At 45.6% G+C, this 18,488-nt stretch overlaps 1 protein-coding gene across 8 annotated transcripts; it reads right to left on the bottom strand.

Annotated features, from left to right (window-relative positions):
- Positions 1-1,411: 1,411 nt before the first annotated feature.
- Positions 1,412-11,131, bottom strand: TRIM45 (tripartite motif containing 45). Of its 8 annotated transcripts, none has more exons than XM_043999958.1 (7): positions 11,089-11,131; positions 9,911-10,525; positions 6,911-7,644; positions 5,591-5,720; positions 4,411-4,525; positions 3,376-3,502; positions 1,412-1,881 (listed from the first exon to the last, which is right to left on the bottom strand). In XM_043999958.1, the coding sequence occupies exons 2-7, from the start codon at positions 10,402-10,404 to the stop codon at positions 1,727-1,729; spliced, it is 1,755 nt and encodes a 584-aa protein (XP_043855893.1). In that variant the 5' UTR covers positions 10,405-10,525; positions 11,089-11,131; the 3' UTR covers positions 1,412-1,726. The 8 variants fall into 8 exon arrangements, with proteins under 8 accessions (XP_043855893.1, XP_043855897.1, XP_043855891.1 ...); XM_043999962.1 differs by lacking the exon at positions 11,089-11,131 and adding an exon at positions 10,947-11,014 and having other exon boundaries at positions 1,412-1,878; XM_043999956.1 differs by lacking the exon at positions 11,089-11,131 and adding an exon at positions 10,947-11,014.
- Positions 11,132-18,488: the final 7,357 nt, after the last annotated feature.

Here is an 18,488-nt window from a genome sequence, read left to right on the forward strand (position 1 = left end):
GTATAGTAGTACTTCAATACTGACAACTGAAAGTAGATCTTGAAACCAATTGCTGCCATGACCTCAGAAAGCTTCCTGAATCACTATGTCTTGGCTTTGTCACAAAGGACAGTTAAAATCCTAAATATTACATTTTAGAATGTATTTACTCTCACAAGTTGTCTGTTTTTCCTGCTTGTACTTGAATTTTTACAAGAGACATCTTGTTCAGTTAAGTAATTCTAGCTACATTTAAATAGCATTTTAAGGTTTGCAGAGCTTAGAAATATTCAGATTTTTTTTGTCATAGCAGGAAGTTTTGACAAATAACAGTGTTACCCAATTTCCAGTGCACCCTGATCTGAAGTAGTTAATAGATTTCCCCTCCTTCAATTTTTCAAGTTCTGAACTTAATTCATTAATAGCCTGGGGTAGGGTTGGGAAGGGAAATGATGTAATCCAACCAGGATTCTTCACCAGGAGTTAACTCTCTTCACGTTTGAGGTAATCAGAAGAGTCCTGGCCACTTGCAGTCATATAAATTGTCTCTTGGAAAACAACTCAGTAAGAGGAGAGTTCAAGAAGAGGCAGGATTATTTTATGTAGCATTTTGTTAAATGAGGTACACATTAGAAGTCTAGTTTGTCTGTATGTGTTCCAAAAGGCATAAAAGATAAAGTGGGCAAAACAGGTTTAATGCTAAATTATAACCAATCTTCAACCTCAAAGCAGAAAATTGTACCAAAAGGATATAAAATGGTTATCTAACTATATATTCAAGTTATTGCTCCTATTTTAGATTAGAAAATACCCTTTTTTCCCCCGTGATTATTATGTAGTAGCAAAACCCCTTTATAATACTGTTGATTCACCATCAGCAAGAAACAGCTCGACTTTTAGCCAGTAGTGGCAGCTCGGTGGCACAGTGGATAGAGTACCAGACCTGAAGTCAGGAAGACTCATCTCCCTTCAGATAATGACCTTAAACACGTATTAGCTGTGTGACCCTGGACAAGTCACTTCATCCCATTTGACTCAGTTTCCTCATCTGTAAAATGAGCTGGAGAAGGAAATGGCAAACCATTCCAGTATCTTTGCCAAGAAAACCCCAAATGGGATTGCAAAGAGTCAGACAACTGAAATGCCTGGACAACTCTAGTAGCCTGAAAGTAGTAGGTATGGAAAGGAAAGCTCTGTTTAGATTAGAAAAATATCCTTTTGGGGCAGCTAGGTGGCGCAGTGGATAAAGCACTGGCCCTGGATTCAGGAGTACCTGAGTTCAAATCTGGCCTCAGACACTTAACACTTACTAGCTGGGTGACCCTGGGCAAGTCACTTAACCCCCATTGCCCCACCAAAAAAAAAAAAAGAAAAGAAAAATATCCTTTTTTTGGTGATTATTATCTAGTAGCATAGCCCCTTCTGTAGATGAAGAGAACGCTTGTGATCCACCATCAGCAAGAAACATACCTTGACTTTTAGGCAGTAACATTCAAGCCATGAATTGATGTTGCCTTTTCCTTGTAATCAGGGACACTTTGTGAGACAATCTGTGACAGTGATACAAAGACCACCTAACCCTAAATTTCACTTGGAATCTCAATAACACAATGCAAACTGACCTAGATGGTAAGATAAGGCACATTTATTTTAGTGGTTTCTTCAGAATTAACTGGCAGCTCTTCCACAAGGCCTAGGGCTTCCTGGTAACTGACATGCAAACTCGGCCTTTTCATCATCAGAAAGCTCAGAGTGCCACCGTCCTGACCAGACTCCTCTGGGAACACCCCTTTTCCACGTTCCGTGAGCAGTCTGACTTCTCCTCTGTCCCCCCACAGCATGACCAATGACGACGGCCTGGGTGACCTTTGTGTCCATGTCCACAACCTTGGTACCCACCTGCTGGTCACAAACAAGAAAGCAAGAATTAGACTGAACTCTTAAAAACTCCAGTGGCGATGAGGCTTATTACCAAGGGCAAGCATTCGGTCCGTGTTTTCTATCCACTTCTGCGTTCCTGTTTTTCCATGATAGAATGTGAGATCTTCAAGGGCAGGGACTGTTTCATTTCCTCTATTTCCAGTGCTTAGCCTTGCACACAGCGATGCTTAATGCAAACTTCTTGTTAACTGATCAGCAGAAGCCTTGGTGTGGTAGAAGGGAGACCAAGCATCAGCCTTCAGAAGGCAAGCCCTGGAAAGTAACTCTTGACAGAGCCAGCTTTGGCCACTCCGTGGCATTAAATTCCTTAACTACATGGGAGATACTATTAACAACAATCAGTGGCTGAAGCACTTAGAGGTTATTATCACAGTGCTTTATCAACACTGTCACCTGATCTTCACAACAGGTTAATATCAGTCAACCCACAACCACATTAACCAGAACTTTTATCCTAAATAAGTTGGTAGATGAGTGAAAGGTAATATGGTTTGTTTTGTGGGAAGACAGGGTTAAGAGGCTTTCCCAGGATCATATAGCTGGTAAGTGTCTGAAGCTGGGTTTGAACTCAGGTCCTGATGCCCCAGATAAGGTACTATGAATTATTATTTTAATCATATCATTTAGTCATGAATTATTATTATTTAATAAGCACATAGCCAGGAGTGTAAAGCAGCTAGGAGAGGCATTAGAGATAGCTGTCACCTCAGAGCCTTTCTAGTCATTTTACAGAAGAATAATCTGAGGCCCAGGGAGAGTTACTTGTTCAAGGTTAGGGGCAGCTAGGTGGCGCAGTGGATAAAGCACTGGCCCTGGATTCAGGAGGACCTGAGTTCAAATCCGGCTTCAGACACTTAACACTTACTACCTGTGTGACCCTGAGCAAGTCACTTAACCCCAACTGCCCTGCAAAAACCAAAACAAAACAAAAACAAAGATCACAGGGATAATAAGAATCAGAGGACCAGAACCCAGGTTCTCTGACTGCAGAACCAGCACTTTTCCCCTTGTACCAAGCTGAATGAAGCCTGGTTGAAAGGAAAAGTGGAGAGGGTGTAGAGGGATGAGTGGGTGCAGGAGAGGGATGGACATTAGGCAATCTACTTTCTGGTCTGCACTGTGCCAAAGAAATCAATGAACAACCTTGACCCCACACGTCTCCCTTCCACGTGCAGAACCAGAAGAGGCCTAGCTGAATTGTTTTTCAGGGTGTAAGAGGAATTGGTGGTTTTCTCTGCCATGGCTCAGCCCTCCAGGGTCCACACCAAAGTCAGGATCAGCTGCCTCATAGCCTAACTGCCAAGTTCTCAAACCTGCAGCCTGATAGTCCTTTAGCCTGATGTGCACAAGGCCGCCTTCCAGGCCTACGACTGTGTTGGCCAAACCCAAGGGCTGAGGGAGGAGAGAAGGGCAGCACAGGTCCTGCCACATGTGCTCGGACGCTTGGGTCCTCACCTGCCATGGTTCCTCCACAGGCACAGCGGGCGCTCTTCTGGCCCCCACTGGAACAGAAGGAGCAGCAATGAAAAACACCCTGATGCTGGCGGAGCTTTCTCCTCACAGTCATTGTGTACGGTGAGCCCTACAAAACCACAAACCAGGCAGAACAGAGGGTGGCCCGTAAGCAAGTATTCACTCAGCTCTTAATAGCTCCAGACACTGGAAGAAGCGAGGAGGATCACTGTCGTGAGCTGCTTACAATCTAGTCCAGGAGGTAAAAGCTGTTCTACTAAACAATAAAAGCCTCTGTATATATGTGTGCTCATGCTAAGGGAGGTGCAGGACCTTTTCCCACCTCTCACCACAGACCCTCAGGGCTCTGTTCCAGGCAGCTGAACTCCAGACACTCTCCCTGTGAATCACAGTGATCTCCAGTGCCTCTTCTAGCTGCTTTTATTCCTGGCTAGATCGTGATTAAATAATATGATTAAAATAGTAATTCATAATAACTAATTTGAGGTAGCTGAGTGGCACAGTGTTCTTAGATGTCATGGGGGGAAAAACTGGACAACTTCCATCTCGGCATCTGTGTCTGTGATAGAACATGTCTGGCCCCAAACCAATAAGAAGGAGCTATACAAATACAAGGTGGACAAAGTGGGATGGGCACAACCCCCCCTGAACCTTCCAGTAAGGTCAGAAGGCCTTAATGGTTGGGGAACGAGGACAGAGATTATTTCTTTAATGTGCTTATTGGTAGATTGTTTCCCACAATTATGGACATCTTGGTGCATGATATTCTGATGGAGAAAGAATGAACTAAATGAAGAGACAGGATGAGTGCAGGAACCTCTTGTGATCAACTACATCACCCGGTTCTCCAAAACACATCCTTTTTCCCCATGGAGGTCATCCCCCTTCAAGCACCTCAAAGGCAGCGAACGAAGGAAGGAAGAGGTCTGCTTATGATGGGGAAAGGACCACCCTGGGGGGGGGGGGCTGTGAGGGTGAAGGTGATCAGGTCAGCATAAGCACCAGTGGCCATCTCACCTGGACGTGCTGCCCTCTGACACAGACGCACACAGTGTAGGGGCCGGATTCCTCAGGGATAAAGGAAATAGCGTAAGTCCCATTGTTGTTGTCCTGAACCATCGTCTTAAGAACACTGAATGGGGACGAGAGTTTAAGAAAGACTCATTCATACACACCTGAGCATCTGTCATAGGAAGCGATTACACTTGGGTCTCTACAAAGGCCAAGGGAATCACTCCATGAGCCCTTCTTGTTGTCAGGGACCCGAGGAAGCTCCCTGGACAGCCACCCCTTCTTCCAGTTAATTCCACACCTGAACAAGTACAGACTCTACAGCTGCAAGAGACCTCAGCGGCCATCTACACCATACAGCACAATATGGTGGAAGAACATGTTCTTAAGTCAGATCCTGGACCTGTGTTCAAATCTCACCTCCCAGTAACTCAGTAACCTTGTGCACATTATCTCTTCCTGGTCCTTGATTTCCTCATCTGTAAAAGAGAGGGGTTTGGATTGGATGGCCTCTGCAGCCATCCGCCTCCAAAGCTTTCGTTCTGGTTCAACTCCCTCATTTTACAGAGGAGTAATGGGTCCAGGTGAGGGACTTGCCTAGGCCACATAGTGTCAGAGGCAGAAGCTGAACCCAGGTCCATTAAGTCCATGGCAAGTACTCTCTGATATACTGTGGTGCCTCAGGGGAGTTGATTATTTCTGAGATCCCTTTCATCTCCCAAACCATTGCTATGATTTGAATCCCAATTTCATCCTATTCTTCCTATTAGAATTTTCTTCCCTTTCGTTCCATCCTCTCCTGGAACATGAACAATGTCCTCTCAACATTACTATGGATCAAAGCAGATCTGGGTTCTAAGGATGTCAGTGCACCTCAGTCCAGCACAGATTCAACTTTTTTAAAAAGTCTAGAAACATACGGATCTTGGAGAGTGAGTGCCCCAAGAGAGCAAATGGTGTATGTCTGACTATAACAGATAAAGAATGACCTGCTCTCACTCCCAGCCAGACGAGGGAAAGGCGTAACCCATGGGAATCATGGCTTTTAAGTAGAATTTTCAGAGCACCCTGGAGGGGGCAGCTTTGTCTCTGTGACGATGGTCCCTGCACCTATATCCCCAAAAGCTAGTCTGGCGTTTTCACTTGTAGGTGTGTTAACCATGAGACTTAGCTGTTGGATACCAACCAGTCCTTCTTATTTCTGTGAATGACGCTCACTCGGACGTGCTCTCCTCCTCTGCCCATGTGCTCCCCCAAAATATCTCTGCAGAGCAGGGTGAAGGTGACTTTCTGCTTCTCCCAAGCTTTATGGAGGTCTGCAGAAGTAAGCATTCAGTAAATAATGACTGCAAGAGAACAAGTTTAAAGGACTCAAAGGATTCAGCAGCTTATTCCACAGCCTTTAGAGAAACAAACAAACACCATTTCCCTTTGTCTCAACCTGCTCCACAGACATTCTTTCTACCTTGTCCCTGAGTGACTGAAGGAGTGCCCCCTAACTGTGAGTCACTTGTCATGCAGCAGCTGTTTTTAGGCCACACCTCATCAAGCCCATCCCCAAGACTGAACCTGAGATTCAGGCAATGAGAATCTCCAGGCATTTTCTAAAAAGACTGGTCACCTGGCAACCCCAGAGGAACCCTGAACCCGAGCCATATCCAGAGTCAGAAAATGGACCTTCAGGGCAATTGTGAACTTCCTGAGCCAGCTCCAGTTCCAATGCAAACTCATGTAGCCCCAGGACCACCCAGAAGCCTAAAGGTAGTCTTAAAACCCACAACTGCCAATTGCAAAATGGACCAGACCACTCAGCATTTGGGTTTGGTCCCTGCTGTCCTTTTATGGGATCATCAGTAAAAGTAGAGAGCTACAAGGGATCCCCTAAAAAGATCACTTATTGTAGCACTTCAATAGCAGAAGAAATTGAAACCAGAAAAGTCAAATGACCAGCCCACCCCAAATGAATGTGCTTCCCTTCAGGAAGGGCTAAAGTATAAGAGGAACAGAAGAATTAAGAAAATCCTCCTTTCTAGCCCAGTGATACTCTGTTGCCCCCAAGGTTCCTGTTTCTAAAACATTGTTCAGTCTCTGCCTTCTGACTCCTTATCCTTAATCATCATCATTCTTTTTTTTTTTTCCAGGACAATGAAGGTTAAGTGACTTGCCCAGGGTTACACAGCTAGTTAACTGTCAAGTGTCAAATGTTTGAGGCCGGATTTGAACTTAGGTCTTCCTGAATCTAGGCCTGGTGCTTTATCCACTGCACTACCTAGCTGCCCCCACCTCATGACCTTTTAAAGAAGGTCCATAAAACATCTCCCTCCGACTCCCATGATAACTAGATAAGAAGGATGTAGGTGTCCAATTTCTCAAACGGTTTCCTCTCTCAGCCTCAGGAAACTGACCAAAAGGGAAAGGCGCTCAAGGTGAGTGCTGGGCTATAAACTGATCTGGCAAGAGTCCGTCCCCAAAGCCATCTAGAGATCAACAAGAAAGGCTTTCCTACCTTCCCCTTGGAGAATGCACTTGGCAGGATCAACCCCTTTGGTGAGAATGGCCCCAAACACTTCGTAGCCACCATACTGGCCAGCCTTCTCCTGAGGGGAGAAGCAGATGCCATCGTCCACCCCGGGGCCAATGCTGTAGTCCGTCTTCTGGAGCTTCTTCAGCCGGCTCATCACGACCCCCTTGGTGACGAGGATCTCCACGTCGGAGCCATTACTCAGCAAGTGTTCCGTGAACTCGACCCCAGTCCGCAGGTCCGCCAGCAGCTGCTCCACCTGGAGCTTCTGGAGGTGCAGGGAGTTCTCCTTCTGGATCCGGAGGTCTTCCAGTTGCTTCAGCAGCTGATCCCGGTGTTCTCTGATAGCGGTGATGTATCCATCACAAAACTCCCGGACGTCAGCGGAGAGGGCATCCATGCGGCTCCGGAGGGCATGGCCTATGCCTTCGATCTGGGCCAGGGCTCTCTCCAAGGTGCCCACGTGGGGCTGGGTGCTATGGAGGAGCTCCCGCATGGAATTCCCATGCTTGTGGATAACGTTGCTGATCAATTCATAGGCATGCTCCCGATGGGCACCCAGCACACAGTCCCGGCACACTGGCTGATCACACTGCTCACAGAACAGGTTCAGCTCTTCAGCAGGGTGGGCAGAACACAGAATTGGCCTCCCGATCTGGCTGTAGCCTTTCAGGTCCTTCATGGGCACCACTGAGTGGGAAGCAGTTTTTTTTTGCCGCCTGGGTTAAACAAACAGGGACAAGATGAGATGGAGATTATGACTCGGCAAAATCAGCGGTGGCTATGAGCTTTAAGGGGCTATGGGTTCTAAGCCCACTTCTGCATTTCTTTGGGTCGAATTAATGTTTCTGATTCTGCAAAAAAAAAAAAAAAATGAAATCACTGTACTGACTGACTTGTGGTCAGAGATAAATGTGGAGGAGCAGCAAAGAAAGAATGTGAGGTAGTGTCCGAAACGGATGACTATACAAAGTGTCCCAGAAATGGTAACCATGGAATCTCAGAGATGGAAGGGATCTGGGAAGCTGTCTAGTCCAATCAGTGGCAGATTAGGAACCCCAGCTACACTATGGCCATGAGTGGTCATCCGTCCTTGGTTTGAAAATCTAACATAAGTGGAGCCCATTACCTTCCCAGAGGCCTGTTCCACTCTTGGATAACTGAGTAGGAATTCTTCTCCATTATGCTTAGATATGTCTCTTTGTCACTACTATTGATCACAAGCCACTGACAATGACTCCATAGCACAGCCCACACACAAGTTCTTCTTTAGGCCGGCCCATGGTTATCTTAGCCTGCTAAAATCTAGGCAATTTCCGTTCTAGATCTGACCCCCAATCTCAGAGCATCTGACAAAAAAGCCAGCTCAAGGCACAAGGGGAAGTAAATTCCAAAGGGCCACAGCAGATTATAAAGGGGGTTATACCCCACTACTTACGGCTGCACAGACTGAAAGGAGAGCCTGCAGGAGGATTTGCCCTTTGGCAAACAGGAGAGGAGCTCTCAAGTGAAACTCTACACTAGGAGATGGAAAATCTGCTAAGTGACTCAGCAGTGACCCTTCAAGGGAACTGAATTATAGAGTAGCTTGTGCTGAATAAATGCAGCTAAAGTGCAAGTAAAAGGTTTGGGAGGGCATTTTCTCCTGGTAGCAGCTCCTTCCCCAAAGCAGCTGGTGAAGGCTTCCCTGTTCCAGTCCTTGCTGCTGGCTGGCTGGCTCCTGACTCAGAGGGCTCTCCTACTAGCAAACACTTAGAATGGACACCAGAAGAATACTACAAGAGTACCAAACACTCAATGGGGCATGTGACCTAAGCTGCCTTCAACTTGCCCGTTAGTCACCTTTAGTATCAGAGGAAGGTCCACATCAGTGACCAATCTTAAATGAACAGAACCATAAGGTTTACCAGCAACTAGGAATTCACTCAAAGTAACAAAATAAGGCTGATCCTGTGCTAGAATGGGGAGAGTCACCTAGGAGGGACCTACTGTCAGCTGTCTGTTTCATCTCACAACTACAGATTAAAATGACAAGAAGAAATACTATCCCTCAGATGGCCCTACTAGGAAAAAAATCAAGGTTGTTGTAAGTCATAGGACACTACGGGCATCTAGGTGGCGTGCAGGGAGAGTACCAGGACCAGAGTCAGGTAGACCTGACTCCAAAGTTGGTCTTAGACACTGTATGACCCTGAGCCAGTCACTTCACCCTGTTTGCCTCAGTATCATCTGTCAAATGAGCTGGAGAAGGAAATGGCAAACCACTCCACTATCTCTGCCAAGAAAACCCCAAATGGGGTCATGAAGAGCTGGATATGACTCAACAACAGCAACATGGGGGGTGAGGTGTCCTTGGGGGGCACAGAAATATCTAGGACTTGGTTTGCCCACCAAATTCCAAGACATCCAAAAGCAAGACAATGCCCTGCTGCCAGCACACACTGGCCTAACTCACCAAGAAGCTGTGGAAAGAAACACCAAGAGAACAGTCAAACCAACCCTTCCTTCCACTGCCTGGTACAAGCTAGGATAAATACTGAAAAGCCATCTAGGTTGTACTGTGAGCATAATGGAACATTAAAAGCTGTGTTCTGGTCCCAGGCCTACTACTTACTACCTGTGTGGTCTTAGGCAAATCATTTTTCCCTTTGTAGGTTTGTTTCCTCAATCTACAAAATGGCAAATTCTTTGACAGGGATTTTTTCTTTTTTGTCTGGCACAGTGTCTTCTTGTAGTTGGCATTTAATCACTGACTTGAACTGGGGTCCCTCCTAGTTGTTAATGATCACTGACTTGAATTGGGGTCCCTCCTAGTTGTTAATGATCACTGACTTGAATTGGAGTCCCTCCTAGTTCAGCAGAAGGCACAAGAGAGTGGAGCATTTATTTCAACTCTAGTAGAGAAAGTTCTCTCCACAGTGAATTTCTATGCCAGTTTTCTGTACCCTCCACTTAGCCCCACAAATAGGGCAACCCCTTCTTTACCTATGAGCCTGGCTGCAGAACTGGCAGAGATTCACCTTGCAGGTGAGACATCGACTATCGACTTCCCTGTCACTGCACAGATCACACACCACGCCTGGGGTGTCCTCTTGCAGGTTTTGTAGCAGCACCTCATTTATGGCCAGGTGGTCCACGGTTAGGGCCTTCACTCCTCCGGGAGGCAGATGGACCTCCGTATCACAGACTGGGCAGAGGATGCTAAGCTGGGGCTCCAGCTGCTGGGGCTGCTTATCCCAGAGCCACGCGCCCTCCGAGGTCGTTTCTGAGTGTGGGGATCTCAATATCAGTACGGAGAAGGGCTCCAACTGTTCTAGGCAGGCCGTGCAAAACGTGTGCAAGCATGGCAAGATCCTGGGGACTTTAAAGAGCTCCATGCACATTGGACAGCGAGTCTTGCCTAGGCCTCCAAGGGCAGCGGGGCTAATGTTGCGCAGCCCAGCCCCTTGGGGCTCCTGCTCCGCCTCCTTGTCTGACATTTCCCCGAGGTTTTTCCAGAGCGTGTCGACGATGAAGCAGCAGGGGGTTAGGACCGCTCCAATAGGGGAAAAGTCAAAGGTCGGCCAGAGATCACTGGTACATGCCTTTCAAGTCGGAAATCTGACAGACAGACAGACAAAAAGAGAAGGTGGGAACACCTGGCAGTGATGTCACCTGCATGCAATTCACCAATCTGACTATTACCCAATTGACCCGGGACTGCCCTCTCCCAACCCCACCCCTTCCACTGGGCTTAAATTCTACCTACAAAGTCCCGGGACAGTGCTGGACTCATTATTTCTCTGGGCCCCCTCCCCAAGCAGCTGCCACCCAAAGACCCAACCTCCACGTGGTCCTCCTGAACGCACCCGCCCTTCTCCCCACCAGTACGTGCCACCTTCCAACTCCCTCTCCCCGCCCCCCATTCCCTGTCACGAGCCGACCTCTAGCGCACGCCCCGCCCCCCAGGCCAGAGCCCCGCCCCCTTCCCACGGTCTCTTAAGGTTCCCTCAACTACGTGGCCCGCGCTCGACGCTTGTACCCCAAAGCTCAGTTTGCTCAGTCTCCTACTCCGCCCTCTTTCTCTCCAGCCACCCCAGAACGCCAAGGCCACCCCCCTCCCCCCCGCCCCGCCCCGCCCCGCCCCGCTGCCCCCTCCTCCTCAGGTGAGATCCAATCACCACCTTGGGAAGGCGTCCCTTGCCGCACGCACCCCGCCACGCCTCCATCCAGAGTGACACTGAACCTTACCGATCCCCATTGGATCAGTCCAGTCTTCGCCAATCACGTAACGGAGAGGGCGGCACTAAAGTGGAGGAAGTAGTTGAGTGGGCCGCCGGAGGAAGGTTTTACTGAGGGATAGTGGGACGGTACAGGTTAGAGGTGAGGCGGGAGTGACCCTTTTAGAGGAAACTATCTCCTATAACTCTGAGGGAACCAGGGAGGTCTCTGGATATCTTTAAACAAAAAACAAAAACCTTGGGGAAGATAGGAATAGAAATAGGAAGTGCCGCCTCGACTCTCCATTGGTTATTGGTGATGTCAGTTAAATTCTGTCATCTCTGGAGTCCCGAGGGATTCTGGGAGATATAGTTTTCTCTCGGCCAAAGTATATTCCCTTCTCCCAGGAAAGTACTCTGAGAAAAATGGAAACTTTCCCATCTTGTGCTTATCTAAAACCCAGGTGTTGTCACCCCGAAGCTGATGCTCTTCTTTTTCCTCCCACATTCTTTCTGGCGATACGACCCCGCTACCCAGGCCCAGAGGAGCCAGAGTACTGGAGGGTGGGGTCCTCTCCCACCGCCCATGGGGGTCTTTCTTGGTTGATTCTGCAGGTTTTGGGGCCCTGTTCCCCTAGACTTCTTACCCTCACTCTTCCCATGGCCTTCCCATCCAGAACGCCCCGATTCTCTGGAAGGGGAGGAGGCCAACAACCTGGCACTCATTTGGGACCCTTGAGTTCTAGGGTCGCTTTGCCCCTAAATCTTGGTTTGACCTTGGGCAAGTCATCTAACGTCCATGGAGCTCATTTTTTCCTCATTTTTAAAATTAGCGGGCTGAACCATGTGGACCCTTAAGGTACTTTCCAGCTCTGACCTTCTGTGATTTCATAATTCCATGCCACCATCACTATATAGCCCATCCCGAGTTTTGTGACTCAACAGGTATTCACTGAGGACCCGCTATGGGCGGTGTGAAAGGGAAGCAGGAAATAGAAAAGAAGTGTAAGACGAGAATTCCTTTGTCCAATGAGATATTTAGTGGGGGAGACGTGTGTGATAATAATTATTGAGTACCACCTATCTGCAAGGCATTGATGAGAGGATAAAAGAGTGAACACTCAGTCTACTTCAGCCCTGCCTTTGACTTTGTCATCAGCACTTTTCTCTATTTCCTGCTGTGCTGCCCTGATATCTTCTAAATCTGATCTTCACCTTCATCTCAATTTCTGGTCCCTTTACTCTTTTCCCTATTTCCACAATCCCTCAACTCGCTTCTGACTTTGCTTTTCTATTTAGTTTGCACTGGAGTCGTTCACCGCAAGATGCCCTAAAGTCCCTTCTTCTGACTTTTTACTGGGCTTGCCCTTGGAATCATTGGGTTACCCCTTTTGTTTGCAGACTCTAAAAATGGACATTTCTGATTTGCTGAAAAAATTATAAAACCACGCTGACTGGGTCTACAGCAGTTTTGTGTTTTCATACTTCAAAGAGGTGCTGGTTGCTACTTGACAATTCTTTTTATTTCTTATTGTTTTTCTTTTCTTTTCTTTCTTTTTTTTTTTTTTTTTTGCGGGGCAATGGGGTTAAGTGACTTGCCCAGGGTCACACAGCTAGCAAGTGTCAAGTGTCTGAGGCCGGATCTGAACTCAGGTACTCCCGAATCCAGGGCCAGTGCTTTATCCACTGCGCCACCTAGCCGCCCCCCCCTTATTGTTTTTCAGTAGAACATAAGCTCTTTGAGGGCACACTGGTTTCATTTTTGCCTTAATGTCCTCAGCATCTTGCACACATGTACTTAAAGATGTTACATGAATCCTTACTGTGTTCCTGAGGGCGGCTATTTTAACCCTTTTTTTTTTTTTTTTTGGTGAGGCAATTGGGGTTAAGTGACTTGCCCAGGGTCACACAACTAGTAAGTGTTAAGTGTCTGAGGCCGGATTTGAACTCAGGTCCTCCTGAATCCAGGGCTAGTGCTCTATCCACTGTACCACCTAGCTACCCCTAACCCATTTCTACTCTCCTTAAGTTCCTCATTATCCCCCCTACCCTACAATATAATCCGATTCCTTGCCTTTTCCATAGGTGTTGAGTTCTCTATAGGTACTTCATCTACCAATGAAATGATCTGTATGTTCTCTGAGGATTTGTCTTAATAATTTGCCAAAGGACACCCAGAGGTTAAGTGACTTGTCCAGAGTCACAAGCCACTACATGTCAGATGCAAGACTTAACCAGGTCTTCCTTACTCAGAAACCAGCTCTCTATGCTACCTCTTGAATTTTTAATTTACAAAAAAAATAATCCAGGTTATCAGATATAATCTCCACTGTTTGCCTCTCTATCTCAAAATATCTGTGACTATTCATCTATCCTTTACATCTTAGGCCTTTCCTCCTATAGAAAGATTGCTGTTCTACCCACATCCTGGATCCCATCCATATTTTGCTGTCCCTTCTGGGACCTTAGTCCATTTTGCCCTTCTGATCACCATCTCTTTTGATCTCTTTCCCTCCATAGTCTGTCCTCTCTTTACATTCTACCTACAAATATGCTTAGGCCTGCCCATTCCCTAAAGTTATCCTTGACTCTGTCATGCCTTCCAGCTATGTTCTCTCTTTCTGAAACATTCAAAAGTGGCAGAATGAAAAGAAAATTGGTCTTGGAGTTTGGAGACTCAGGTCTCAGCTGTGTGACTTTGGGGAGGTCACTGCTCTCTACTCCTCATCTGGCAAAGTAAGGAAGTTCAACTAGAATCTAGTTACTAGATAAGAACCCAGTTCTCAATAATTCTGTGACCTGATTTCTCTGCATTTAATTCTTCCATTTCCTGAATACCCACTGCAACGTGGCTTCTTTTCCTATTGCTATACTGAAAGGTCACACAATCACGGATTTAGAAGCGGAAGGGACCTTAGAGGACATCACATCCAATCCTCTCATTTTACAGATGAGGAAAGAGGCCAGAAAAGTGATGTTACTCTGCCCAACAGGTCACATAAGCAGACCGGAGATCTTGTCAGACAGGGTTTTGAAGTGAGGGCTTCTGACTCATCTAGTATTTTTACCACTGTACCATGCTGCTTCTTCCTGACTCCTGCCACCTCTAGAGCTCAGCCTATCTAAATTACCTCAAACCATTGGTCCCAAGGGTACCATCATTCTTCCGGTCATTCAGGCTCCTGAAACCATGGAGTCATCCTTGACTCTCCTCACCTACATGTAGTTAGCAAGTCCTGTTCTTTCTAAGGTCTTTTCCATTCATCCTGTTGCCATTAACCTTGTTCAGTCTTTTATTGCATCATTCCTCATTTTGCAGTAACCTCCCAACTCATCTCCCTGCTTCTGATTTTTTTCTAATCAGTTTATCCCATATGTGATTTTAAAAACCAACCTTTTTGCACAAGTAAACATGCTGTCATTCAAAAACCTTCAATGACTTCTCATTATTTGTAGGACAAAGTGTAAACTCCTTAGCTCTTTTAACATTCAAAGCCCACGATGATCTGGTTTCTACCCACTTACCCTAAACCTTGTGTTTCAGCTAAACCAGTCTGCCCATTGCTCTCTCAAACATTTTATGTATGTCTCTGCTCCTTTGCTCACAGTGTTCTCCGAACTAGGAATATACTTCTCCTCGCCCTACCCCATCTCTTCTAAATCCTATTATTCCTTCAAAGTCTGTCTCTACACCCACCTCCTCCATGAAGACTTCCCTAACCACCTCACCCCCTTTGATGATCACTGCCTCTTCTGTACCACTTGGTACTTAGTGTATGATAACCTGTCCTATCATCACCATTGTCATTAATATTAACAATGTGTTGTATTTCCCCAACTAGATTGTAAGCCCTTTGAGAGTTCAGACTACAACTTAGACCTCTTATTATCTCCTTTGTTTAACAGAGTACCCTACACATAGCATAAGCTCCATAAATCTCTGTTGTTGATGATGCAGTGATGATGCCAATAATGACAGGAAAGCATCAGTGAACAATACCTGCCCCTATGTGAGCTAGTGCTGAGAACTGACATGTAAAGTGTCAGTGAGGAGAAAGACCATGCAGGAGGTGCAAAAGGTATGTGGGAAGCTCCCGGACAATTCCTTGCCTTAATTATCTCACCTTTCTAGTGACCCCATGATGCCACATCTCCTTTGGGATCCAGACAGTAAGCATCAAGGGGAGAAACTGGGGAAAAACCAAGGTATAGACCAATTGAAAATGTTACAGACAGTGAAGTTAAAAAAAGGTGGTGGAGGAAGGGAAGACTCATTTCATACAGGAAAGCTGAAGTCATTCTTGTTTTTTTGTTTTGTTTTGCAGGGCCATGGGGGTTAAGTGACTTGCCCAGGGTCACACAGCTAGTAAGTGTCAAGTGTCTGAGGCCTGATTTGAACTCAGGTACTCCTGAATCCAGGGTCGGTACTTTATCCACTGCGCCACCTAGCTGCCCCTGAAGTCATTCTTTTCCATTGTTTTTCAGCAATTTCAGCAGTGCCAAATTCTGAGTTTGTAGATAGAAAGGGAACATTTGAACTATGAGGAGAAAGACCCTGTATTTCATTTCTAGCAGCGTTTTTCATTCACCAGAGTATTTGCACGTTGTATTTATTAAGACTATGTTAGGTGTTGGGTGCTAGGGCATATAGCAATATAAATAAGATCAACTTCTTACCCATAAAAAGATTCCAATCTCTAAGAGGATATTAGACATGCATTGATGATTATAATACAAATTAGACTATAATTAATCACAGGAATACACAGTCCTAGAGATCAGTGAAGATGAGATAGATCACTTTAAGTTTGTGGTGAAGTGTGGAGGTTAGGGTTAGGATGTCAATAAGGAGAGAATGGAAGAACAGCATTAGGGGATGCTTACATTTAGCAAAAGAAAAGCTGTTAAAAGAATGGTTGGAGAAGGAGGTTAAAAACCAAGAAAAGTGGTGTCATCGAAATTGGAGCAGAGAGTATGGAGGAAGGTTTGGGATGATAAGAACTGACAAAAGACACATTGTATTTATCACTTAGGAGGTCACTGGTCATCTCCCCATTCTTGTCTGATTTTGCTCATGTTTTCCCCATTCCAGGAGTAGATTCCCCTCTCATCTAACCTGGGGTTAGGAAGACCTCGGTTCTCAGACATGTACTAGCATTGTTATCCTGACCAAATCACTTGACCTCTGCCTGCCTTAGCTTGCTCACCTGTAAAATGGGCATAAATAATATAAGACTTATCTCTTGGGGTTTTGAGGATAAAATGAGATGATAAGAGGCTGAACCAGGATCGGATCTCTGACTGTTACATGGCTTGTATACGCAGAGAAGTCCAGGGACTGAGGGAGGGAACTCTCTCTGAAGTTTTTGGTCAAAGGTCCAGAATTCCAACTTGTCTCACTGGTAAATCTTGTTGTGGTCCAGCTATAACCAGCTTCCCACCTTTGGCCGTCTTCCCTTTTAGAAAGGCCGTCTTCATCTGCAGAGTTCTGAGCTTGTTCTCCCAAGCAGTCAGAAATGTGCTTCTTTCTAAAGCACTTGGCACTGGCACATAGTAGGCACCATATAAAAGCTTCTTGTCTTCTCTTCCCTTCCCTTCTTCCTATGAACAAAAAGAAACATAATTGGGGGTTTTCTGGTCAAAAGTTCCAGAGTCTGCTTCTGTCCCTAATTAAACATTGTGACCTTAGGCAAGTTATTTAGTGTCTCTCTGTGCTTCAGTTTTCTCATTAGTAAGATAGAGATTATAAGATATTCTCCACTTAGCACACAGGTTAATGGGAAGATGTGAAAGTGTTTGTTCCAATGGTTTCTTTTTCCTCCTGTCTTCCAACTAAGGAATTCCATAAGTTTTACTTTCTGCTTTTCTCTGAGCCTTGGAGAGCTCATTGATTTTTATGCATTTATCTACCTTTTAGATGATGGCTCCCAAATCTATATCTAAAATCCTTTTTTTTTTTTCCCACCTGAACTGCAGTCCCAACTTTTCAAATTCCTCCTAGGCACTTTAGATGGAAAATGCCCAGATCACTTCAAATTCTACATGTTGTGCAAACCAAATTCATTCCTTTTCTCCCTGGACCAATTTTCCCATCTAGCTGGTCTCTTTTCAGTAGCACCATCAATTTCCCACTTATGTAGGTTCAACACTTGGGCATCATCTTTGACTCATTCTTATTTTTCATGTGCTTTCTCTCATTTGTCACTAAGTCATTTCTCCTTTTGAAAGGTCCCTCTTTCTCCCCAATTTGTAATCCCACCCCCAACTTTCCCCACCCCTTCCAGTCCAGGCTCTCACCATGTCATGCTTGGATTACTAGAAAAAAGACTCATAATTGGCCTTCTGACTTAAGTTTCCTCGTCCTCCATCCATCACCCTACATTACTAGGGCCATTTAAAACAGTGAAATCACCAACAAAAAGCACAAAGATGAAGAAAACCAAATAATGTGGCACTTACTAGACTGAGAAAAGGACACTTGTTTACAGTATGAACTGATATAAGAAGGAAGAGTATGTCACCTTGTTCTACCCAGCTGGAGACATTCATGATGGGCAACTTCAGTTTTTTCCTGCTCTGAGCATGTCCACAAATGACTATGAAAACAATGTGGGAATGAATTTGGGGGTCACAGATAAATTTTATCAAGCAGGCAAATTCACAAATACGGAATCCATTAATAATGAGGAGTGACTTTCGCCACACATGTGTCTATATGTGCATATACATGCCTATGTGCACAGACATATACATAAATATAAATATATCTATATCTGTCTATCTATCTATCCACCCTCATTTACCTAAACAGGCCCTTAAATTCAATTTTGAAAGGATTCTGAAGGTAAGTCTTCAGAGGCTCACTTGGTCAGGGTCCCACTCTCTCACTCTCTTGATCTTGACACACTCTCAAGTTCTGACAAGGTAAGTTACATTGTGAAAGGAGTTAGGGAGAGATGGGTTAGAATTAGACAGCTGTGAGAAACTTGTTTCTCATTTAATTCTGTCCTGTCCTCTCTGTTGCCTAATCCCAGTTTCATTCACTGGCCCTATGCTCTGCCCTGTACTACCCATAGGGCAGAATCTGGTGAACTTGAGGAAAGGAGACTTCAAATCTCATAGTGATCTACTGCCTTCTGGCGGGAAGAGTGTGGGTGTGCTCTGATAACGCAGTCACTCAGAACAGCTCTGATCAGCTAGTCATAATATTGTGGTCTGTTCTAAGACACTGGCAGAGTAAGCTCTGTAAACAGCCAGGAAATCATAGCAAAGAAAAACCTTAAACTAAAGTGCTCAGCATTGGAAAGTATCTCATATAGCCAACTCTCAGTCATCTGATGTGAATTGTTTACTTGGCAGATTTT

This window comes from Dromiciops gliroides, chromosome 4 (assembly GCF_019393635.1).
Source record: "Dromiciops gliroides isolate mDroGli1 chromosome 4, mDroGli1.pri, whole genome shotgun sequence".
In the NCBI taxonomy this organism is placed as follows: domain Eukaryota; kingdom Metazoa; phylum Chordata; class Mammalia; order Microbiotheria; family Microbiotheriidae; genus Dromiciops; species Dromiciops gliroides.